Source organism: Pristiophorus japonicus, chromosome 1, assembly GCF_044704955.1.
Source record: "Pristiophorus japonicus isolate sPriJap1 chromosome 1, sPriJap1.hap1, whole genome shotgun sequence".
NCBI classification, from domain to species: domain Eukaryota; kingdom Metazoa; phylum Chordata; class Chondrichthyes; family Pristiophoridae; genus Pristiophorus; species Pristiophorus japonicus.
Window position 1 is genome coordinate 71,294,086 of NC_091977.1, and position 25,083 is coordinate 71,319,168.

The window sequence follows — 25,083 nt, forward strand, 5'->3', positions numbered from 1 at the left end:
TCCATATTGGGGGCAAAAGCAGGAAGGCAGAATATTATCTGAATGGCCACAGATTTGGAAAAAGGGAGGTGCAACGAGACCTGGGTGTCATGGTTCATCAGTCACTGAAAGTGGGCACGCAGGTACAGCAGGCGGTGAAGAAGGCAAATGGTATGTTGGCCTTCATAGCTAGGGGACTTGAATATAGAAGCAGAGAGGCCTTTCTGCAGTTGTACAGGGCCTTAGTGAGGCCTCACCTGGAATATTGTGTTCAGTTTTGGTCTCCTAACCTGAGGAAGGTTGTTCTTGCTATTGAGGGAGTGCAGCGAAGGTTCACCAGACTGATTCCAGGGCTGGCTGGGCTGTCATATGAGGAGAGACTGGATCAACTGGGCCTTTATTCACTGGAGTTTAGAAGGATGAGAGGGGATTTCATAGAAACATATAAGATTCTGACGGGACTGGACAGGTTAGATGCGGGAAGAATGTTCCCGATGTTGGGGAAGTCCAGAACCAGGGTACACAGTCTTAGGATAAGGGGCAGGCCATTTCGGACTGAGATGAGGAGAAACTTCTTCACTCAGAGAGTTGTTAACCTGTGGAATTCTCTGCCGCAGAGAGTTGTTGATGCCAGTTCACTGGATATATTCAAGAGGGAGTTAGATATGGCTCTTACGGTTAAGGAGATCAAGGGGTATGGAGAGAAAGCAGGAAAGGGGTACTGAAGGAATGATCAGCCATGATTTTATTGAATGGCGGTGCAGGCTTGAAGGGCCGGATGGCCTACTCCTGCACCTGTTTATTCTATGTTTCTGTGTTTGTTGTAAGCTAACCTCCAAACATCATATCACACAGAAATCAAACAAAGAACAGACTTACTTCAGAATAAATGCATTTCATATCAAAGTGGTTTATATCATAGAATCAGAAATTTACAGCAAGGAAGGAGGCCATTTCAGCCCATCGTGTCCGCGCCGGCCGACCAAGAGCTGTACAGCCGAATCCCACTTTCCAGCTCTTGGTCCGTAGCCCTGTAGGTTATGGCGCTTTAAGTGCAGATCCAAGTATCTGTTAAATGTGGTGAGGGTTTCTGCCTCTACCACCCTTTCAGGCAGTGAGTTCCAGACTCCCACTACCCTCTGGGTGAAGAAATTTCCCATCATATCTCCTGTAAAACTCCCCTCAATTACTTTTAAATCTATGTCCCCTGGTTGTTGACCCCTCTACCAATCCACTTCCTATCCACTCTATCCAGGCCCCTTGTAATTTTATACACCTCAATCAGATCTCTCCTCAGCCTCCTCTGTTCCATAGAAAACAGACCCAGTTCCATTTCCTGCCTTCCTGTGATGTCACAGGCCGACCTTCGGGCCTCCCGCTCCTCGCCAACCTCTAGGCCACCCGCTCCTCGCTGACCTCCAGGCCTTCTGCTGCCAAATGCGTTACTCACCTGTGCCCGCTGATTTCGGATTTGCCTCCCAACTGCATTTCCGACCACTGCCCGCTCACAGCCCTCGTCCGGGCAGGTAAGTGATGGGTTGGATGATTGATAAGTATCTCTCTTTCTCTTTTATAACAGATGAGTCTAATTAGAGGATTGGTAGGGCAGCTCAGTCCTGTGAAGTGTTTGTCCTGCGGCATGTGGGATGTACTGGACGCTTCACGCAGTCTCGATAACCATATGTGCAGGAGGTGTCTCCAGCTTCAAATACTTGAGCTCCGCGTTTCGGAGATTGAGCAGTGGCTAGAATCACTGCGGTGCATCCGCGAGGCTGAGAGCTACGTGGGTGGCACGTTTCAGGAGGTGGTCACCCCGTAGCTTAAAAGCATGCAGGCAGAGGGGAAGTGGGTGAACACCTGATGGAGAAAGAACGCTATGCAGGCAGTGTAGGAGTTGTGTCTCCCCACCCTCCCCACCCCCCCCCACCCCCCGAGTCCCTCTTGCTTTTCAACCGATATTCTCTTCTGCACACCGGTGAGGGCAAAATAGTGCCTCTGTGGAGTGCAGCCAGGGCCAAGTCCAAGGCACCATGGGTAGCTCAGCTGCATAGTGGGTGGGACGAAGAATAAAAGAGCTTTAGTGGTAGGGGATTCAATAGTTAGGCGCGTAGAGAGGCGTTTCTGCAGCCGTAGACCTGACTCCAGGATGGTATAGTGCCTCCCTGGTGCCAGGGTCAAGGATGTCACAGAGCGGGCGCAGGGCATTCTCGGGGGAGAGGGTGAACAGCCAGAGGTTCATATCGAGACCAATGACATAGATAGAAAGAGGGTTGAGGTCCTGCAGGCAGAATTTAGGGAGCTAGGAGAAAAGTTAAAGGGTAGGACTTCAAAGGTAGTAATCTTCGGGTGCTACCAGTGACCTGTGCTAATGAGTACAAAAACAGAAGGATTAACGCGTGGCTGGAGAGTTGGTGCAGGAGGGAGGACTTTAAATTCTTATGGCATTGGGACCGCTTCTGGGGGAGATGGGACCTGTACAAATCGGACGGGTTGCACCTAAACAGCGCTGGGACCATTATCCTCCCTCGTGGGGAGTTTTGCTAGTGCTTTGGGGGAGAGTTTAAACTAGCTTGGCAGGGGGATGGGAACCTGAGAACAAATTCAATAGGGAAGGAAATAAAGCTGAAATTGGAAAGCAAGAATGTAGAAAGTGAATCTGTAAGACAGAGGAAACAAGGGTTTAGTAAGTAGTAATCAAGGAGGTCTTCCTGTGCTAAATGGTATATACTTCAACGCAAGGAGTGTAGTAAACAAGGCAGATGAGCTGAGAGCACAGCTAGACACTTGGGAGTATGCCATTATAGCCATTACAGAAACATGGCTGAAAGAGGGGCAGGTTTGACAGCTTAATATTCCTCGTTACAGGATTTTTAGACAGGACAGAGAGGGGGATAAAAAGGCGGAGGCGGATCACGGTATTGATTAAAGAAACTTTGACAGCTGTGAGGAAGGATGATTATGTTAAAGGGATCATCAAATGAAACCATATGGGTCAAACTGAAAAATAAAAAAGGGTCGATCACACAGCTGGGCATATATTATAGACCCTCACAGTGGGAGGGAGAAAGAAGAGCAAATATGTAGGCAAATTTCTGTGAAGTCCAAAAACCATAGGGCAGTAATACTAGGGGATTTCAACTATCCTAATATTGATTGGAACAAATATAGTGTAAAGGGTATAGAGGGTACGGAATTGCTAAAATGCATTCAAGAGAACTTTTTTAGTCAGTATGTAACAAGCCCAACACTGGAGGGGGCGGTTCTGGATTTAGTTTTGGGGAATGAAGCTGGGCAGGTGGAAGGGATATTAGTGGGAGAGCACTTGGTGGCAGTGACCATAATTCAGTCCGATTCAGATCCATGATCTTATTGAATGGCGGAGCAAGCTCGAGGGGCAGTATGGCCTACTCCTACACCTATTTCTTATATTCTTATGTATATGTTAGAACCTGCAGACCCTGAGAGATGTCACTCCAAATCTCTCAGATGCCAGTTTCCATTGTTGTCTCCAAATGATACTCTAAGGTTTGAAGGCCAGCGGTCAAAGCATCTTCCTGAACTGATCCCACCTTAAGATGGCTGAAAAGTTCGGCCTAACTTCTTCAAAAGATATTTTCAGCATATACCCTAGAAATACCAGTCTCTGAGGTAAGGCAGTGAATGCAGGACAGCTCCAGAAACATAGAAACATAGACATAGAAACAGAGAAAATAGGTGCAGGAGTAGGCCATTCGGCCCTTCTAGCCTGCACCGCCATTCAATCAGTTCATGGCTGAATATGCAACTTCAGTACCCCATTCCTGCTTTCTCGTCATACCCCTTGATTCCCCTAGTAGTAAGGACTTCATCTAACTCCTTTTTGAATATATTTAGTGAATTGGCCTCAACAACTTTCTGTGGTAGAGAATTCCACAGGTTCACCATTCACTGGGTGAAGAAGTTTCTCCTCATCTCGGTCCTAAATGGCTTACCCCTTATCCTTAGACTGTAACCCCTGGTTCTGGACTTCCCCAACATTGGGAACATTCTTCCTGCCTCTAACCTGTCTAAACCCGTCAGAATTTTAAACATTTCTATGAGATCCCCTCTTATTCTTCTGAACTCCAGTGAATACAAACCCAGTTGATCCAGTCTTTCTTGATAGGTCAGTCCCGGGAATCAGTCTCGTGAACCTTCGCTGTACTCCCTCAACAGCAAGAATGTCCTTCCTCAAGTTAGGAGACCAAACCTGTACACAATACTCCAGGTGTGGCCTCACCAAGGCCCTGTACAACTGTAGCAACACCTTCCTGCCACTGTACTCAAATCCCCTCGCTATGAAGGCCAACATGCCGTTTGCTTTCTTAACCGCCTGCTGTACCTGCATGCCAACCTTCAATGACTGATGTACCAGGCCTCGTTGCACCTCCCTTTTCCTAATCTGTCACCATTCAGATAATAGTCTGTCTCTCTGTTTTTACCACCAAAGTGGATAACCTCACATTTATCCACATTATACTTCATCTGCCTTGCATTTGCCCACTCACCTAACCTATCCAAGTCACTCTGCAGCCTCATAGCATCCTCCTCGCAGCTCACACTGCCACCCAACTTAGTGTCATCGCAAATTTGGAGATACTACATTTAATCCCCTCGTCTAAATCATTAATGTACAGTGTAAACAGCTGGGGCCCCAGCACAGAACCTTGCGGTACCCCACTAGTTGCTGCCTGCCATTCTGAAAAGTACCCATTTACTCCTACTCTTTGCTTCCTGTCTGACAACCAGTTCTCAATCCATGTCAGCACACTACCCCAATCCCATGTGCTTAAACTTTGCACATTAATCTCTTGTGTGGGACCTTGTCGAAAGCCTTCTGAAAGTCCAAATATACCACATCAACTGGTTCTCCCTTGTCCACTCTACTGGAAACATCCTCAAAAAATTCCAGAAGATTTGTCAAGCATGATTTCCCTTTCACAAATCCATGCTGACTTGGACCTATCATGTCACCTCTTTCCAAATGCGCTGCTATGACTACTGAGGTCAGGCTGACCGGTCTATAATTCCCTGTTTTCTCTCTCCCTCCTTTTTTAAAAAGTGGGGTTACATTGGCTACCCTCCACTCCATAGGAACTGATCCAGAGTCAGTGGAATGTTGGAAAATGACTGTCAATGAATCCGCTATTTCCAAGGCCACCTCCTTAATACTCTGGGATGCAGTCCATCAGGCCCTGGGGATTTATCGGCCTTCAATCCCATCAATTTCCCCAACACAATTTCCCGACTAATAAGGATTTCCCTCAGTTCCTCCTCTTTACCAGACCCTCTGACCCCTTTTATATCCGGAAGGTTGTTTGTGTCCTCCTTAGTGAATACCGAACCAAAGTACTTGTTCAATTGGTCTGCCATTTCTTTGTTCCCCGTTATGACTTCCCCTGATTCTGACTGCAGGGGACCTATGTTTGTCTTTACTAACCTTTTTCTCTTTACATATCTATGGAAACTTTTGCAATCCGTCTTAATGTTCCCTGCAAGCTTCCTTTCGTACTCCATTTTCCCTGCCCTAGTCAAACCCTTTGTCCTCCTCTGCTGAGTTCTAAATTTCTCCCAGTCCCTGGGTTCGCTGCTATTTCTGGCCAATTTGTATGCCACTTCCTTGGCTTTAATACTGATTTCCCTTGATAGCCACGGTTGAGCCACCTTCCCTTTTTTATTTTTACGCCAGACAGGGATGTACAATTGTTGTAGTTCATCCATGCGGTCTCTAAATGTCTGCCATTGCCCATCCACAGTCAACCCCTTAAGTATCATTCGCCAATCTATCCTAGCCAATTCACGCCTCATACCTTCAAAGTTACCCTTCTTTAAATTCTGGACCATGGTCTCTGAATTAACTGTTTCATTCTCCATCCTAATGTAGAATTCCACCATATTATGGTCACTCTTCCCCAAGGGGCCTCACACAACGAGATTGCTAATTAATCCTCTCTCATTACGCAACACCCAGTCTAAGATGGCCTCCCCCCTAGTTGGTTCCTCAACATATTGGTCTAGAAAACCATCCCTTATGCACTCCAGGAAATCCTCCTCCACCGTATTGCTTCCAGTTTGGTTAGCCCAATCTATGTGCAAATTAAAGTCACCCATTATAACTGCTGCACCTTTTATTGCATGCACCCCTAATTTCCTGTTTGATGCCCTCCCCAACATCACTACTACTGTTTGGAGGTGTGTACACAACTCCCACTAACGTTTTTTGCCCTTTGGTGTTCTGCAGCTCTACCCATATAGATTCCACATCATCCAAGCTAATGTCCTTCCTAACTATTGCATTAATCTCCTCTTTAACCAGCAATGATACCTCACCTCCTTTTCCTTTTATTCTATCCTTCCTGAATGTTGAATACCCCTGGATATTGAGTTCCCAGCCCTGATCATCCTGGAGCCACGTCTCTGTAATCCCAATCACATGTTAAGTATTAAAGAGGCTCTTAAGCATCATCTTTATATTATTTTTAATTGGAACCCTTTTTTCTTCCATCGCCTGGGCGATCTATGGTGATCAAAAGTTGACAATAAGTAATCACGGGACAATTTCTGGTCAAGTTGCTATATAGAACATTGGAAATATATACTTGTATATAATCAAATTATACTTTGAAAATTAGTTAAAAGTCAATGGTGAGCTAATGTTGTATTTTCTCCATAGGTAAGGCCAGAAAGAAAAAATGATTATGAAGGGGATGAGATGGAAATGAATGCAGAAGAAGAAGAAGAGAACGAAGAAGATCTTTCAGTTCCAGGTGCATCTTACATGAAGCTGCTTTTAATGACATCTCTTCCGGTGTTCTCTGGTAAGTACTGAGGCTGGTAACTATTTTATCTCAAAATTAAGGAGCAGCATTGACCTGTAGTTGAAGAACAATGTTTTTTAAAAAAATCTGGTTTAAAGCATTGATTCTGGTAGATGAGCTTCAAGATGTCTGAATATCAACACGAATAATTCATAAAATAGCACCAATCCCTTGGGGTCTCTCCATCTCACAGTCTGTACTGTTATTGTTGAATTTCTCCAGAAACATTGAAAACAGCAGTTAGAAAAATAAGTCATTCGATATTCACTTTTCTGAAGGCAATATGTGTTTGGAAGATGGAATAGCCTTGAAAAGGACTAAGGATTAAAAGAGAACATGCATGTCGATAATTTGGATGATAATTCCCTTCGCACCCCTTCCCGCCCCCACCCCCCCAAAAAAAAGACACGTTATGTTATAATCAATCAGTCCTCTTTTGAACACTGAGGCTCAGAGTTGTTTAAATGTGGTGTGAGGTTCTATTAATTGAAGTTAGCCGCAGGCAATATTGGAAAGGGCATACTGAGGAACCTCTAAGTGAACAGTCGCTATGCTGACTAAATTTATTCGTAAATTTATTCACTTAACAATTTTTTCGATAGATTTTACCAGCCCTCCTGATGTGCTGTAGCCTTCCATCTGACCCTCCTGATCCGTTCCTACTGCTTCCGTCCACCCCTCCCAATGTCATGCTGTCTTCCACCGAACCTTTATGATGTGTCATAAAAACAGAAAGTTGTGGAAAACACTCAGCAGGTCAGATAGTATCTGTGGCGAGAGAAAGAGAGTTAACAGCTGTGATTTTGCCTTCGTAGGCGGGTTCGGTAGCGAGGTCCGAAGCCGCCGTTGGCTTCAACCCACTCTATCGAAGTGATTTTACATTGATTGGGCTTGTTATGCCTGCCCAGCGAGGTTCCTGCCTAATTAAAATGAAGCGGGTCTGTTGATATTTGATGACACGTCATCAGCCGGTTTCCTTAAAAGGACCATGTCCACATTGATTTTGATAGTTGTGCTGGCAGTGTTCTACAGCACTGACGAGCACGGCACAAAGGTGCACGGCTGCACACAGGCTCTCCCATTACTCCCTCCATGTGCCTATGGATGGAGTCACAGCACGTAGGGAGGTTCTTTTCCCTTCCATTGTGCACAAGAGTCTTCCCTCGGAGGCCAACACAGCCTGGTTGCACATTGCACAGGAGGGCACAAGCAGGGATGTTGTCAGGAGGACCAGGCTGCAGTGGCGCAAACCTTTTAATTATCTCAGTAGATCATGAAACGTTACTGCAAAGCCACACTCAACCTCATCACATCCCCATCACTCTACCTTCCCTACCCTACCCCTGCACATCCTTACACCAACTTACCTTGCACCCCCACCCATCCCCCTCTCTATCTACATTATCACATCCCATCTCACTAGCCATCCCTCATACTCATCCTCCTCATAGTCTAATCATACCAACTAACAAACCACAAGGGTAGGCACTTGGGTGTTTTTGCCAATGTTCATGTAAAGTTTCTGTTGATGTGCTACCAAACATTGAATCTTTATTTTCAACACTTTGCCTTCTTGGACAGATTTGTGTGCAGCTTTGGAAGTGTTTTAGTGAGTTGCAGTGAATGGTGAGACAGAAGGGTACCCCCCACAATGGTGATGAAAGTGAAAGGAATGGCTTGGCCATTGTAGGGATGCTTTATGGGGTTGGTGTGGGGTGGTGCTAAGCTGGCACATCATGTGGCAGCCAGGGTGTACAGCATCAAGTGAAGTAAATCTGGCCATGGTGAGGCCATTCTTGGCGTCCTGGGCAGCAATGTGGTCGGGTGCTGATGCCCTGTGTCCTGTGCAGAATCAGTTGATTGCGGAGAAGGTTGGTGTTACTGGTGTGCGTGGTGCTGCTGGTGTTGGGGCTGATCGTGGTGGGATTCTGAGGATCAAGGTGAGATAGTTTCAAGGGCTCTGATGCTGATGGAATAGATGGCAGGTGAAGTAGAGATGGCAGAAATGATCTGTCAATGGTGAGAGAGGTTGTTCCAATGAGGTGACACTGGATAGAGAGATTGCTCCAAAGACAAAGCTCACTGTGCCTTCCAAATGTAATAACCAATAGGTTCTGATCTTGGAAAGTGAACAGCTGTGAAATGGGAGCTTTTATAGCACACTTGCAGCTGTCAGGTAATGAAATGAATTCATGTTTACACAACTTCCGACATTCTTACCTGACATGATCCCCAAGCAGCAGCAACCTCACAGAAAACCTGGAAAATTGGTAAGTTGACCTAAAAATTGTGTTTAATAGCCTTTTAACAAGATCATAATGACCTAAATTGCCTCTCCCTGCCACTGCATGTCGAGTTTGTTCAGCGTTGACAGACCCGACACCTGGTAAAGTAGCATGGAGGCGGGTTGACAGCGGGGTCCCGACCCACTGTCAATCATTTCAAATTTCCCAGCTGACCCGCCTACAATCCCATTCTCTGAGCGCCACCAAAATTCCGGCCAACGTCTCAGGTCGATGACCTTGCATCAGAACTGGAAGAAGTTAAAAGATTTAACAGTTTTCAAGCAAGTGCAGAGCCAGGGAAAAGGCAGGATACATCGTCGTGGGGAGTAATAGATACAGGAGAAGGTCTGTGATAGGGAGCGGGAGCAGGGGCAGGAGTGATTAAATGGCAAAAGGGATAATGGTGTAAGGCAAAAGCAGGTGGTAATGGGACAAGTAAAGAAACAAAAGATGGGCCCAGAGGAATCCTTATGATATGCTGCTGCCTTCCCCTGCATGTCCTTTTAACCCTGCATCAGTAAAATATAATTGCTAAGCAAACAGCTAAGATTACATCAGAGCTGAAGTTTGTCTAAGTAGGCTGGTACCACCATTCCAATTTAATCCCTAAGTTATTGTGTCAATATTAGATTGGAAACGTCAGGCAGGACAAAGCAACAGATGATAATGTGATTCACTTAACCAGGCTGTCCAGTTCATTGAAATAAACTGTGGAGTCATAAGAAAAGGGTTTGCGCTCTGAGATTTAATTCACTTAACTGGCCATTCAGTTATTAGTATTCACTTAAATCGGCTTCAGTGTACTCGACGGTCACAGTTTTGGGATTGAATTTGTTTTAATGTTTGTCAAATACGTACTGAGAATACAGAAAACTGCCGGTATGTTAGTTAAGGAGACTCCAAATTCAAAAGACTTCATTAGTAATAAATATTGAAAGATGGCAGTTGATTCTCATCGTTAATTATCGGACTATTCCTGTTCCAATGGGGAATGGTAGGTTTGATGTATCAGGTTGAATCAGTCCTCTTCTGTTTTACTGCACATGAGGTTGTTTGGTTGTCAGAAACCCAAGATTGTGTATCATCTCTGAAACATGCAGACTATCCTCAGTTGTTGTGAATGTGGACCTATTACTAAAGAAATGCCTTTGATCTTTCATTTGGAATTCTCCTTTCCTAATACTTCATTTGGTTACAGGATCCACATTTCAGTTTTTTCTTCTATTTCTGTGGTAACGTTAAGTGTAAATTGCCTTTTTATTAACTACATATTTTGATCAAATGTCAATTATCTGTATTGTGATCATAAGCAAAGGTTACAACAAATAAACCTGCCAATTTTTGTCAAGTGCTTGGTTTATGCGCTTTTTTTCTTAATAATCTGACAGCAAGGGGTTACTTTTCTGATTTTGATCATTGCACGTACAGTTCCAACATTTATATTGATGACCTTAAGATCTGAAATTATGTTTCTAAATCTAGATCATAAATTAGTTTATTTTAATTTTGAATAAAGTTTGCGACTAAATCTCTTCCTGGCTGCTCCAAAAGGCAGAATGCAGTCATTCTTCTCTGTGTCGAATACTAGTTGTTTGTCCCGAGGCCAGTGTGGGCAACACAGTAATTAATCACTAGAGGAGTAAAGATTTAAAAACATTTGTCTCTTCAATGGAGCATCTGACATCGCTTACTGGTAGCTTCCTGAACAAAAGTTTAGGCAGAGGTGAACGCAAAGTCAAGATAACACATGGGAGTGATTGTCTTGACCATGCTATTTAAATTTGAACTTGCAGTTACTAATTTTGTCCTTCATGACAGCCAGAAGTAGTAGTTCTTTGACCTTTTCTTGCAGCTTTTGAAGAGTTTTTGTCATCCCTTGTGATCCAAGAATTAACTGCGATGCCTCGTGGAGTGTATTATTCAGCTCTCCGAGGTGGAACTGTGCGCTCTGACCAAGGAAAGACTGTGGCAGGGATTCCCAACTTCATGCTCAAGACGTACGAGAAGAACAAACAACCTGGACTGAAATCTGGCCTGGCAGGTGAATTAGTGATCAATCTTTTTGACAAAGTGTTTGAGCGGTGTTGTCACCTTCTCTATATTCCCAGAAGTTTCACAAATCCAACAAGTTTAATCACTGCATCAACATTTTACATATATTCATGTAATCTAATAATAACTACAACTGATAATAGAAAGTTGCATTCTAAAAGTAGATAAAGCTGCTTCTGTCCCTCACGTCCCTCACCTCCCCACTATTCCTACTGCAACAGTCACCAATATACCCAAAAGTATGGGCGGGGCGGGGGAGGGGAGAAGGGGTGTCTGAAAAAATACACTTCATACTTCTGAGATTCTGACGATGACATGGGATATTTGACGTGTTTTTGTATTTTGTTTTAATATAATTGAATAATGCTTGATTTGTATTACAGCTTTGTAACATATAGTTGCATTTTTGAAATGTAGAAGATGTTCACCCTTAATTTTGGGGAGATGTCACAGCCCACATTTAACTGAAATCTCTTCTTGAACAAAAGATGAAAACACGATTACTGAGATCATTAAATCCCTCTCTAGACCTGTATTCCTCAATTAGTCCTTCATATTACATAAGAACATAAGAACATAAGAAATAGGAACAGCAGTAGGCCATAAGGCCCCTCGAACCTGCTCCACCATTCAATAAGATCATGGCTGATCTGATCATGGACTCAGCTCCACTTCCCCGCCCGCTCCTCATAACCCCTTATCCCCTTATCGTTAAAGAAACTGTCTATTTCTGTCTTAAATTTATTCAATGTCCCAGCTTCCACAATTCTCTGAGGCAGCAAATTCCACATAATTTAAGCTTGTTTAACATACTTTAAAAATATATATTGTACAAAGAGAATTTTCATTTGTTCAGCCTTCACACAGATAACATATTGCCACCATTTGACATGACAAAACCATCTGGAAACACTATTGTGTTGAGAAATTTTTGACCTGTGATTGCCTTACTTTGTGCGTATAAGGCCTTGGTCTGCAAAGTGCCTTTAGTTGTTTTTCTACTTTTGTCAGCAGACCTCTCATTTGTGTGTCATACCAGAAAAAGTTTGCAAATCATATTTTTTTGTGTTTAAAACAATTGACAGTATATTTTCCTACAGTTTTGTTCATGTAGAGAGATGTATGCTTTGAGTTTCCTTCAAGTTTCACTGTTTTTACCCTAATCGGCTTGACTGACTCCAAGGTGACGAGACAATGTTACCTCCAGATTTTCAAATATGAGTGAAATACCATGGATTCTTCCCAGTGATCGAGTCATATGATACTTGTCTATTTTGTTGTCCAACAAGAACTATGTCCAGCTGACTCATGTGTGACTGGCTATAAGAATGTCCATGCATAATGTCCCCAAGACACATGGTCACCTTCAAGTCAGATAGAAATTCAGTTGTCAGCAGGAAGCATTCTCAAAAACATTCCCATTAGGACCCAGTGATCAAGCCAAATTTTGTTTTAGTTTGTACACACATTTTTCAAGCATTTATTATAAATTGGTCCACTCTTCAGGTTTGCCCACCAGTGATGTGCCATCTGACATCTATTTCTGTTGAGTGGCCAAAATGCTTTAGCTGATGTAATTGTGCCCACTCTCCAGATCTGTTGCTAATCAACGTTGGCTCCCAACACTTAACCCCAGCAGGATGTGGCTCATACATTGAGACAAACCACAAACATTATACATTAACAACATTTTGTAAGAAGAAGAGCAGGGTAGATATCAAAGTGAATTCCATTAAGGGCAGGGGTAAAAAGGACATAACTAACATTAAGATAGAAACAGAATCCATATGAATTCAGACAAAGGATAAGGGATGGATCATGCTACCAGCGATATACTGCAGACTACGAAAGAGTGGAAGGGAAGAGGAGGCAGAAATATATAGGCAAATCTATGGGTAAAAGACATAGAATAACAATCATGGGAGATTTCAACTATCCCCAGATAAACTGGCAAGGAGAGGTAGTGAAAGGGAAAAAGGAATGGAGTTTTTACCGTGTGTACAGGACTCCTTTCTTACCCAGTACGCAAGAAGCCCAACAAGAAAGGATCTAGTAATGGGAAATGAACCAGAGCAGATAAGAGAAGTAGGTGTTGGGGAAACATCGAGGCATTAATTATCAGAACATAAGATATTGATTGAGAAAGACCAAAGTAATAGATTGGAAACAAGCTACTGAAGGGGGAGATGAGGATAGAACTAGGGAAGGTAAACCGGTTAAAAAAAAATATTGACAAAGTGTTAGACCAACAGTGTTAGACTAAAAGGACAAAGGGAGTTTAAAAAAACAAGCCTGAAGGCTGTGTGTCTTAATGCAAGGAGTATCCGTAATAAGGTGGATGAATTAACTGTGCAAATAGATGTTAACAGATATGATGTGATTGGGATTACAGAGACGTGGCTCCAGGATGATCAGGGCTGGGAACTCAACATCCAAGGATATTCAATATTCAGGAAGGATAGAATAAAAGGAGAAGGAGGTGCGGTAGCACTGCTGGTGAAAGAGGAGATTAATGCAATAGTTAGGAAGGACATTAGCTTGAATGATGTGGAATCTATATGGGTAGAGCTGCAGAACACCAAAGGGCAAAAAACGTTAGTGGGAGTTGTGTACAGATCTCCAAACAGTAGTAGTGATGTTGGGGAGGGCATCAAACAGGAAATTAGGGGTGCATGCAATAAAGGTGCAGCAGTTATCATGGGTGACTTTAATATGCATATAGATTGGGCTAACCAAACTGGAAGCAATACGGTGGAGGAGGATTTCCTGGAGTGCATAAGGGATGGTTTTCGAGACCAATATGTTGAGGAACCAACTAGCGGGGAGGTTATCTTAGACTGGGTGTTGTGTAATATGAGAGGATTATTAGCAATCTCGTTGTGCGAGGCCCCTTGGGGAAGAGTGACCATAATATGGTGGAATTCTACATTAGGATGGAGAATGAAACAGTTAATTCAGAGACCATGGTCCAGAACTTAGAGAAGGGTAACTTTGAAGGTATGAGGCGTGAATTGGCTAGGATAGATTGGCGAATGATACTTAAGGGGTTGACAGTGGATGGGCAATGGCAGACATTTAGAGACCACATGGATGAACTACAACAATTGTACATCCCTCTCTGGCGTAAAAATAAAAAAAGGAAGGTGGCTCAACCGTGGCTATCAAGGGAAATCAGGGATAGTATTAAAGCCAAGGAAGTGGCATACAAATTGGCCAGAAATAGCAGCGAACCCGGGGACTGGGAGAAATTTAGAACTCAGCAGAGGAGGACAAAGCGTTTGATTAGGGCAGGGAAAATGGAGTACGAGAAGAAGCTTGCAGGGAACATTAAGGCGGATTGCAAAAGTTTCTATAGGTATGTAAAGAGAAAAAGGTTAGTAAAGACAAACGTAGGTCCCCTGCAGTCAGAATCAGGGGAAGTCATAACGGGGAATAAAGAAATGGCAGACCAATTGAACAAGTACTTTGGTTCGGTATTCACTAAGGAGGACACAAACAACCTTCCGGATATAAAAGGGGCCAGAGGGTCTAGTAAGGAGGAGGAACTGAGGGAAATCTTTATTAGTCGGGAAATTGTGTTGGGGAAATTGATGGGATTGAAGGCCGATAAATCCCCAGGGCCTGATGGACTGCATCCCAGAGTACTTAAGGAGGTGGCCTTGGAAATAACTGATGCATTGACAGTCATTTTCCAACATTCCATTGACTCTGGATCAGTTCCTATGGAGTGGAGGGTAGCCAATGTAACCCCACTTTTTAAAAAAGGAGGGAGAGAGAAAACAGGGAATTATTGACCGGTCAGCCTGACCTCAGTAGTGGGTAAAATGATGGAATCAATCATTAAGGATGGCATAGCAGCGCATTTGGAAAATGGTGACATGATAGGTCCAAGTCAGCATGGATTTGTGAAAGGGAAATCATGCTTGACAAATCTTCTGGAATTTTTTGAGGATGTTTCCAGTAAAGTGGACAAAGGAGAACCAGTTGATGTGGTATATTTGGACTTTCAGAAGGCTTTCGACAAGGTCCCACACAAGAGATTAATGTGCAAAGTTAAAGCACATGGGATTGGGGGTAGTGTGCTGACGTGGATTGAGAACTGGTTGTCAGACAGGAAGCAAAGAGTAGGAGTAAATGGGTACTTTTCAGAATGGCAGGCAGTGACTAGTGGGGTACCGCAAGGTTCTGTGCTGGGGCCCCAGCTGTTTACATTGTACATTAATGATTTAGACGAGGGGATTAAATGTAGTATCTCCAAATTTGCGGATGACACTAAGTTGGGTGGCAGTGTGAGCTGCGAGGAGGATGTTATGAGGCTGCAGAGTAACTTGGATAGGTTAGGTGAGTGGGCAAATGCATGGCAGATGAAGTATAATGTGGATAAATGTGAGGTTATCCACTTTGGTGGTAAAAACAGAGAGACAGACTATTATTTGAATGGTGACAGATTGGGAAAAGGGGAGGTGCAACGAGGCCTGGGTGTCATGGTACATCAGTCATTGAAGGTTGACATGCAGGTACAGCAGGCGGTTAAGAAAGCAAATGGCATGTTGGCCTTCATAGCGAGGGGATTTGAGTACAGGGGCAGGGAGGTGTTACTACAGTTGTACAGGGCCTTGGTGATGCCACACCTGGAGTATTGTGTACAGGTTTGGTCTCCTCACTTGAGGAAGGACATTCTTGTTATTGAGTGAGTGCAGCGAAGGTTCACCAGACTGATTCCCGGGATGGCGGGACTGACCTATCAAGAAAGACTGGATCAACTGGGCTTGTATTCAGTGGAGTTCAGAAGAATGAGAGGGGATCTCATAGAAACGTTTAAAATTATGATGGGTTTAGACAGGTTAGATGCCGGAAGAATGTCTCCAATGTTGGGGAAGTCCAGAACCAGGGGGTCACAGTCTAAGGATAAGGGGTAAGCCATTTAGGACCGAGATGAGGAGAAACTTCTTCACCCAGAGAGTGGTGAACCTGTGGAATTCTCTACCACAGAAAGTAGTTGAGGCCAATTCACTAAATATATTCAAAAAGGAGTTAGATGTCGTCCTTACTACTAGGGGGATCAAGGGGTATGGCGAAAAAGCAGGAATGGGGTACTGAAGTTGCATGTTCAGCCATGAACTCATTGAATGGCGGTGCAGGCTAGAAGGGCTGAATGGCCTACTCCTGCACCTATTTTCTATGTTTCTATGTTAACAGTGGGAAAGATTTTAAAAAGTGATCAGTAGCCTTTAGGAGAAGTATATTCCACTAGAAAACAAGAATAAACTGGCCAATAATGGCTACAGAACAGAAAATAGATAGTAGGGGTTAAAGGTAGTTACTCAGACTGGTGGGAAGTGATGTTTCACTGCAATTGCTGCTGGGACCACTTTTCACCATTTACATAAATGATTTGGACTCGGGAATCAGAAGTACAGTGTGAAAATTTGCAGATGACACTAAATTTGTGAGTATAGATAAAACTGAGGAAGACTGTGACAAAATACAAGATATTTTAACAAACTTGCAGAATGGGAGTGTAAATGGCAAATTAATTTCAGTATGGATAACTGAAGTGTTGCATTTTGATAGTAAGAATAAGACGGCCACATACTCTTTGGAAAATGTCTATATAAGATATGGATGCAAAAGGATCTGAGGTACAGATACACAAATCATTAAAAGTAGCAACGCAGGTTAACAAAGCCATATGCAGTGCAAACAAATCACTGGAATTCATTTCTCGAGAAATATAAATCAAAAGCAGAGATGTTATGTTAATCTGTATAGAACATTGATTAGACCACACATAGAGTACTGTGCACAATTTGGGTCACCATATTACAAAAAGGATATAGAAGCATTGAGAACATAAGAACATATGAATTAGGAGCAGGAGCAGGCCATTTGGCCCCTTGAGCCTGCTCCGCCATTCAGTGAGATCATGGCTGATTTTCGACCTTAACTCCACTTTCCTGCACGATCACCATATCCCTTGATTCCCTTACTATCCAAAAAAATCTCAATTTCTGCCTTGAATATACTCAAAGACTGAGCCTCCACAGCCCTCTGGGATAGAGAATTCCAAAGATTTACCACCCTCTGAGTGAAGAAGTTTCTCCTCATCTCAGCCCTAAATGGCTGACTCCCTATTCTGAGACAGTGATCCCTGGTTCTAGACTCCCCAGCCAAAGGAAACATCATCCCTGCATCTTCCCTGTCAAGCCCTAGTGCAAAAGTGCATAACAGATGTGCAGGTACTGTTGTGTATGGAGAAAGCGTCAGACTGAAAACTGTGAGCTCAAAGTAAAGTGTGACCGTAGTCTTTTATTGCAGGTGTCCAGAGTGCCTCTCCAACCTGTGAAGCCTCCTTCAATACCTGTGCTCCCAAGGGATTATGGGATCCCTTGGGACTCCAGGGGATGAGCCCTCTGGTGGCTGTACGGAGTAAGTACAAGTCCACATATACAACAGGTACAACATCCGAAATCTGGAATCCTCGGCATTGAATCCGTTCCGGTTTTTGGGGTTTTCCCGATTTTAGGCAAGAAAATCAATAGTCTGAAATCTGGTATCCTCGACCGAATCTATGCCAGGTTTTGAGCGGCGAGGCCTGAAATCCGGTGAAATCCGGCACGGATTCGGTCAAGGATTCTGGATTTCAGGCTTGATTTTCTTTTCTGAAATCCGGAATCCTTGACTGAATCCGTGCTGGATTTTGGGTTTTGCCTCAAAAATGTCTGGTTTTCGGACAATAATTCCAGATTCCGGCCGACTCTCAGCTATGTGCAAAATGTCCGGTTTTTGGACAATTCCGGTTTTCGGAATTCCAGATTCGAGACGTTGCACCTATACAAGGATGATCCCAGAACTAAGAGGGTAAATTTTTTGAGGACAGACTGAGCGGGCTGGGATCCTTTTCTCCAGAGAAGAGAAGATTGAGAGGGTGACCTGATTGTGGTCTTTAAAATTATAAAGGGGTTCAGTAAGGTAGACGTAGTGAGGGTACTTCCACTTGTGGGGGAGTCCAAAATTAGGGGCTATAAATACAAGATAATTACTAATAAATCCAATAAGAAATTAGGGAGAAACTTATAAAAAGAAAGAAATACTTGCATGACCTCAGGATGTCTCCAAGCGCTTTACAGCCAATGAAGTACTTGTGAAATGTATTCACTGTTGAAACACGACAGCCAATTTGCGCACAGCAAGCTCCCACAAACAGCAATGTAACAATGACCAGATAATCTATTTTAGCAATGTTGATTGAGGGATAAATATTGCCCTGGACACCGGGAATAATGCCCCTGCTCTTCTATGATATAGTGCCATGAATCTTTCATCTACACCTGAGAGAGCAGACGGGGCCTCAGTTTAAAGTTTCACACCTATTGCCGTGCAGCACTCCCTCAGTACTGTACTGGAATGTCAGCCTAGATTTTTGTGTTCAAGTCTCTGGAATGGAACTTGAACCCACACCATTCTGGCTCAGAAACGAGAGTGCGACCAACTGAGCCGTGACTAACACTACTCAGAGGGGGCAAAATGTGGAACTCACTACCACACGGTGTAGTTAAGACAAATAGCATAGATGCATTTAAGGGGAAGCTAGATAAGTGCATGAGGGTGAAAAGAATATGTTGATAATGTGAGACAAAGTAAGTTGGGAATAGGCTTGTGTGAAGCATAAACACCGAGAAAGACCTGTTAGACCGAATAACCTGTTTTTCTGCCATATATAGTATCCTTGCTGTCAGCTATTAAATGCTTATCCCAAAATGGTTTGAAGTAAATTAGTTCCCATGCTGTGGCACCAACCCAAGCAGAGTCACCCCAATGGGATATAATGCCAGGCTTGGAACGGGCATGTGTGGATCCCAGGGCACATGGCTCAAAGTGAGTGTTATTTGGCTTTCCCTGAGTCATCAGAGGCCTGTGGCTACTTTGCATTATCCCTCATGAGGAGAAAAAGCTGTTTCAGGCTATTGGCAAAATGTAGTGCTGACTCAGCACGCACATCTGATTCAGTGAATACAGTTCAAGGGATTGCTTCTCAGTTTATTGTTGAACACAAGAATGTACTGGAACAAGCAAGGATGCTATAATTGCCCCAGTGAATATTTCTGTAGGTCATTGTAAAATCATGTACAGAAAGTGAAATAACGATGGGATTAAGAGAGAGAGAAAGAGAGAGATAAGAGCCAAAGAAAAACTTGAAAAAAAATATTTTTATTTATTTTTAATATCTCCAACAATAATTAAAATCTGAAGGAATGAGACTCCACACTTGTAAAAGTTAATTTTCAGTGTCAGAGAGGTTGTTTGGCAGTAATTACAATTTATCACACTGTTAAAAAATTTACTTGCACCTGAATGACCTAATCTTTTCTGTTATGTTTAGTGAGTAACTAGTGGGTAAGTACGATAAAGTCACATCTGTAAATGTATTTATTTCATTGCCTTGTCTCTCGGTGAGATACTGTTGGAGTGAAGCTTGTGGAGGAGTTGGGCAAATCGGACAGCAACTTCTGGATTTTCGTGTACTGTATAACTGCGTATGTGTGGACTCCGGAATTTGCTGTCCGATTTAGTCCATAATAATGGGGAGCGCTGATAGTCTCACCGTTATTCTTACCGCAAATTCCGGGTCATTATAAGGACATCGGGTTTGGCATTGGGCTTGCTGATGGAGCAACTGTATTCTGGTAATGGCTTATAACCAAGCACACATAACCAGAGAGCTTCAAAAAGCATCAACAAAACTTAAAATATGTTCCCAAGAATGTAAAGTGGGAGAGCTTCTGTACTTTCCCTACACTAAAGGGATCAAAATTTAGTATCGCCATTTTTGAGGCGATGATTTTACCGCCAGGCAGTAATCACCGCCTCAAATTGCCAAATTCCGTATTTCTCCCCAAAGATGAGAGTGCAGCGCTAAAAGAGACATTTCTCCCCAAAGATGAGTGTGCAGCGGTACATCTTGGCACCACTGCCACTGGCCAACTAAAGTTTTGGGGAGGCCAGGAAGCTGCTCCGCAGCGACGGTGAGTCCTTAGCCACCCTTAACGGCGCTAACTGGTGTCATTACAAACTGAATTTCGACCCCTAATTTCTTTAAAAGGCAGTGATTCCAGATGTGTTTTTTTTTCATTTTGGAGGCTGAACAAAGAATGAGAAGAACATTGCTCTAAAAAGTAACAGCATTCTCAATGTTTAACTCTGGATTTCTAGTTTATGTCACTTGTGATGAAGATCTTCATAACTCACTCATGGCTTTCTCATTGTTGGGCTAAGTAAGATACAATGCAGCTACAGGTTAAATATCCTCCATATCTTCTGAATGTTAGTCATCCACTTAAAGCTCTTCCTGCTTTCTTGCAGCTGGCCTATTACTTTGTTATGATCTACACATTCAGATTGACAAAGATGGCAAACCTATTAATCGCTTTCTTGTTAGTAGAGGACGAAGTTACCAGCAGATGCTCGCAGCCCTTATCCATGAGGTAGGTTTAAGTGCCATATGTGAAGGTTAAAAAAGTAAATGTTTTGTATTTGCATAGAATTGAAACTGATTGAGTTTATTTTCCAGATGTGATTGCCTGTTGGCTAATAGCACAGCCTAAAATAGTTTCCTACACGTCAGAGTTCCTGCACCCAGGGCTGTCAGTACATTTTGACATATGGTTGACAGAGGCGCACCTGGTCAGGTATAACACCCCAACGGTTGTGGAAACCCTTGGGGTCCAGGCTGGGATCAAGGCCTGGACCCCAAAGAGCAGCACATTTTAACAAATATATATAATTTAATGTGGCCGCTTACAAAAGGGGCCATTGGGACCTCCACCATTGCCGGACGAGCAGCTGCCCTCCTGTTGTCATTCACTCCATTCGTCATGTGGATTTAATCCATATAATGCTTCTCCATTTGCCTGAGAATTTATAAAGATTTAATAAAACAATAAAAAGCAGGTTGAATAGCACCTGCTCTCCCAGCGACCTCTCTCACGCACAGCTCCTTCTCCTCTGATAGTTGACCTACCACGGCATTGCCAGCTCTGGCAAGCTGCTCACCAGCTACCTTATTTCCTCCTTTTGATATTCTCTCATCATCACCCTCCCACTTCAACATTCCCCATCACTCCCACTACAGCATTCCCCATCATCACCTCAAATCCAAGGGTGACAGGCTTAAGCTTACTTACAGCATTAGCTGTCTGGTCATTCACTGCTCTGTCTAGCTTAACGATCTCGAGAATATTCTCTCTCCCTCTCTCTGCCACATCCTTTTTCTGCTCCAGGATCGTCCTTGAGAGAAGGTGAGAAACTCCGCCTTCTCTCCTCCACCACAAACCACCTGTTTTGCCTTCCTTCCCCATGCATCCTCTTTCATCCTCACCTCTGATGCAAAATGCTAATTGCGTAGCGCATAGATTTCTTCGTCTTTAAAATTGAGACTTCACCCTCCTATAGCTCCATGCTTGCCCATCCCATGTCCAACTTGACAGCCTTCAATACGATTGACTACTCCATCTTCTTCCAAATCTCTCTGATGTGGTCCTCCTCTGTTGTATGGCCCTTTCATGGTTGCAACATAGCCAGCACATTTCCTGGACTGGAGTCTCCTGTCGTAGTGTCACCAAGTATTTCAGAACTAATTTTACTGTGTTTGTAATGATTATGCAGTTTTTCCCAATTTTTACATTCATAAGTAAACACAAAACATATATGTTGCAGCCAAATTTGCTTAATGTTAAGTTGCCTTTTGTTATAATCCACATGTTGTACGCTTGTACTAGTCTCGGTTGTACTGGGTATGTTTTGTGCAAATTTGAGTTTGCATATTATAGCTAAAAAATGTTATAATTCATCTAATGTTATGCAAATTTGGATTATGATTAACAAAACATTGATTAATGTGATACCACACAATTAACAAAATGACTTTCCTGGTGGAAATCAGAAGAGACACACCCTGGTCCCTTAATCAAGGTGCCTTGTATCGGATGGACCAAACGTTGTTGCATTCAGTACACTTAATACGCGAATGTTACAGTATCTAATTAAGCAACTGTCAGCCCATCGGTGCGGAACTTCACTGGATCAACAACCTCACCAAGCGTCAAGCAATCCTCAAAACAAGGCCCACAAACCCAACAGAAGTTTTTTTTTAGTGAGCCTCCCTCTGAGGGTTCAGTGGGCAACGGTTGCAATCCAATTCCTGGTCTGTTCTGATTCCCTTAGGGAAGCTTGCTGTTTGCTTTATCTCTCGGTCAGTGTGTAGCGCTCTCATAGTTGGTGTGTAGCTCTCCCTCACTCCGTCAGTGCGCCGCTCTCTCCCTCGCTCCGTCAGTGCGACGCGCTCCCTCGCTCCGTCAGCGCCCAGCTCTCTCCCTCACTCCGTCAGCGCCCGGCTCTCCCCCTCGCTCCGTCAGCGCCCGGCTCTCCCCCTCGCTCCGTCAGCGCCCAGCTCTCTCCCTCACTCCGTCAGCGCCCAGCTCGCCCCCTCGCTCCGTCAGTGCGACTCGCTCCGTCAGCGCCCGGCTCTCTCCCTCGCTTCGTCAGCGCCGGGCTCTCCCCCTCGCTCCGTCAGCGCCCGGCTCTCCCCCTCGCTCCGTCAGTGCGACTCGCTCCGTCAGCGCCCAGCTCCCTCCCTCGCTCCGTCAGCGCCCGGCTCTCCCCCTCGCTCCGTCAGCGCCGGGCTCTCCCCCTCGCTCCGTCAGTGCGACTCGCTCCGTCAGCGCCCAGCTCTCCCCCTCGCTCCGTCAGCGCCCGGCTCTCCCCCTCGCTCCGTCAGTGCGACTCGCTCCGTCAGCGCCCAGCTCTCCCCCTCGCTCCGTCAGCGCCCGGCTCTCCCCCTCGCTCCGTCAGTGCGACTCGCTCCGTCAGCGCCCAGCTCTCCCCCTCGCTCCGTCAGCGCCCAGCTCTCCCCCTCGCTCCGTCAGCGCCCAGCTCTCCCCCTCGCTCCGTCAGCGCCAAGCTCTCCCCCTCGCTCCGTCAGCACCCGGCTCTCCCCCTCGCTCCGTCAGCGCCCAGCTCTCCCCCTCGCTCCGTCAGCGCCCAGCTCTCCCCCTCGCTCCGTCAGCGCCCAGCTCTCCCCCTCGCTCCGTCAGCGCCCAGCTCTCCCCCTCGCTCCGTCAGCGCCCAGCTCTCCCCCTCGCTCCGTCAGCGCCCAGCTCTCCCCCTCGCTCCGTCAGCGCCCAGCTCTCCCCCTCGCTCCGTCAGCGCCCAGCTCTCCCCCTCGCTCCGTCAGCGCCCAGCTCTCCCCCTCGCTCCGTCAGCGCCGGGCTCTCCCCCTCGCTCCGTCAGCGCCCGGCTCTCCCCCTCGCTCCGTCAGTGCGACTCGCTCCGTCAGCGCCCAGCTCTCCCCCTCGCTCCGTCAGCACCCGGCTCTCCCCCTCGCTCCGTCAGTGCGACTCGCTCCGTCAGCACCCGGCTCTCCCCCTCGCTCCGTCAGCGCCCGGCTCTCCCCCTCGCTCCGTCAGCACCCGGCTCTCCCCCTCGCTCCGTCAGCGCCCGGCTCTCCCCCTCGCTCCGTCAGCGCCCAGCTCTCCCCCTCGCTCCGTCAGCGCCCAGCTCTCCCCCTCGCTCCGTCAGCGCCCAGCTCTCCCCCTCGCTCCGTCAGCGCCCAGCTCTCCCCCTCGCTCCGTCAGCGCCCAGCTCTCCCCCTCGCTCCGTCAGTGCGACTCGCTCCGTCAGCGCCCGGCTCCCCCCCTCGCTCCGTCAGCGCCCGGCTCCCCCCCTCGCTCCGTCAGCGCCCGGCTCCCTCCCTCGCTCCGTCAGCGCCCGGCTCCCTCCCTCGCTCCGTCAGCGCCCGGCTCTCCCCCTCGCTCCGTCAGCGCCCGGCTCCCTCCCTCGCTCCGTCAGCGCCCAGCTCTCCCCCTCGCTCCGTCAGCGCCCAGCTCTCCCCCTCGCTCCGTCAGTGCGACTCCCCCCCTCAGCGCCCGGCTCCCCCCCTCGCTCCGTCAGCGCCCGGCTCCCCCCCCTCGCTCCGTCAGCGCCCAGCTCCCCCCCTCGCTCCGTCAGCGCCCGGCTCCCCCCCCTCGCTCCGTCAGCGCCCGGCTCCCCCCCTCGCTCCGTCAGCGCCCAGCTCCCCCCCCTCGCTCCGTCAGCGCCCGGCTCCCCCTCCTCGCTCTGTCAGCGCCCGGCTCCCCCTCCTCGCTCCGTCAGCGCCCAGCTCCCCCCCTCGCTCCGTCAGCGCCCGGCTCCCCCCCCTCGCTCCGTCAGCGCCCGGCTCCCCCCCCTCGCTCCGTCAGCGCCCAGCTCCCCCCCTCGCTCCGTCAGCGCCCGGCTCCCCCCCCTCGCTCCGTCAGCGCCCAGCTCCCCCCCTCGCTCCGTCAGCGCCCGGCTCCCCCCCCTCGCTCCGTCAGCGCCCGGCTCCCCCCCCTCGCTCCGTCAGCGCCCGGCTCCCCCCCCTCGCTCCGTCAGCGCCCAGCTCCCCCCCTCGCTCCGTCAGCGCCCGGCTCCCCCCCCTCGCTCCGTCAGCGCCCGGCTCCCCCCCCTCGCTCCGTCAGCGCCCGGCTCCCCCCATCGCTCCGTCAGCGCCCGGCTCCCCCCCTCGCTCCGTCAGCGCCCGGCTCCCCCCCCTCGCTCCGTCAGCGCCCGGCTCCCCCCCTCGCTCCGTCAGCGCCCAGCTCCCCCTCCTCGCTCCGTCAGCGCCCGGCTCCCCCCCCCTCGCTCCGTCAGCGCCCGGCTCCCCCTCCTCGCTCTGTCAGCGCCCGGCTCCCCCCCCTCGCTCCGTCAGCGCCCGGCTCCCCCTCCTCGCTCTGTCAGCGCCCGGCTCCCCCTCCTCGCTCCGTCAGCGCCCGGCTCCCCCCCCTCGCTCCGTCAGCGCCCGGCTCCCCCCCCTCGCTCTGTCAGCGCCCGGCTCCCCCCCCTCGCTCCGTCAGCGCCCGGCTCCCCCCCCTCGCTCCGTCAGCGCCCGGCTCCCCCCCCTCGCTCCGTCAGCGCCC

At 46.9% G+C, this 25,083-nt stretch overlaps 1 protein-coding gene across 3 annotated transcripts in view; it reads left to right on the forward strand.

Annotated features, from left to right (window-relative positions):
- Nucleotides 1-25,083, forward strand: part of focad (focadhesin) — a 343,322-nt gene that overhangs the window by 184,814 nt on the left and 133,425 nt on the right. For all 3 annotated transcript variants that reach the window (XM_070881054.1, XM_070881035.1, XM_070881044.1), the window contains 3 exons: nucleotides 6,671-6,815; nucleotides 10,953-11,141; nucleotides 20,516-20,637. In XM_070881054.1, coding sequence (XP_070737155.1) covers nucleotides 6,671-6,815; nucleotides 10,953-11,141; nucleotides 20,516-20,637 — 456 coding nt within the window. The remainder of the gene's footprint in view (nucleotides 1-6,670; nucleotides 6,816-10,952; nucleotides 11,142-20,515; nucleotides 20,638-25,083) is intronic.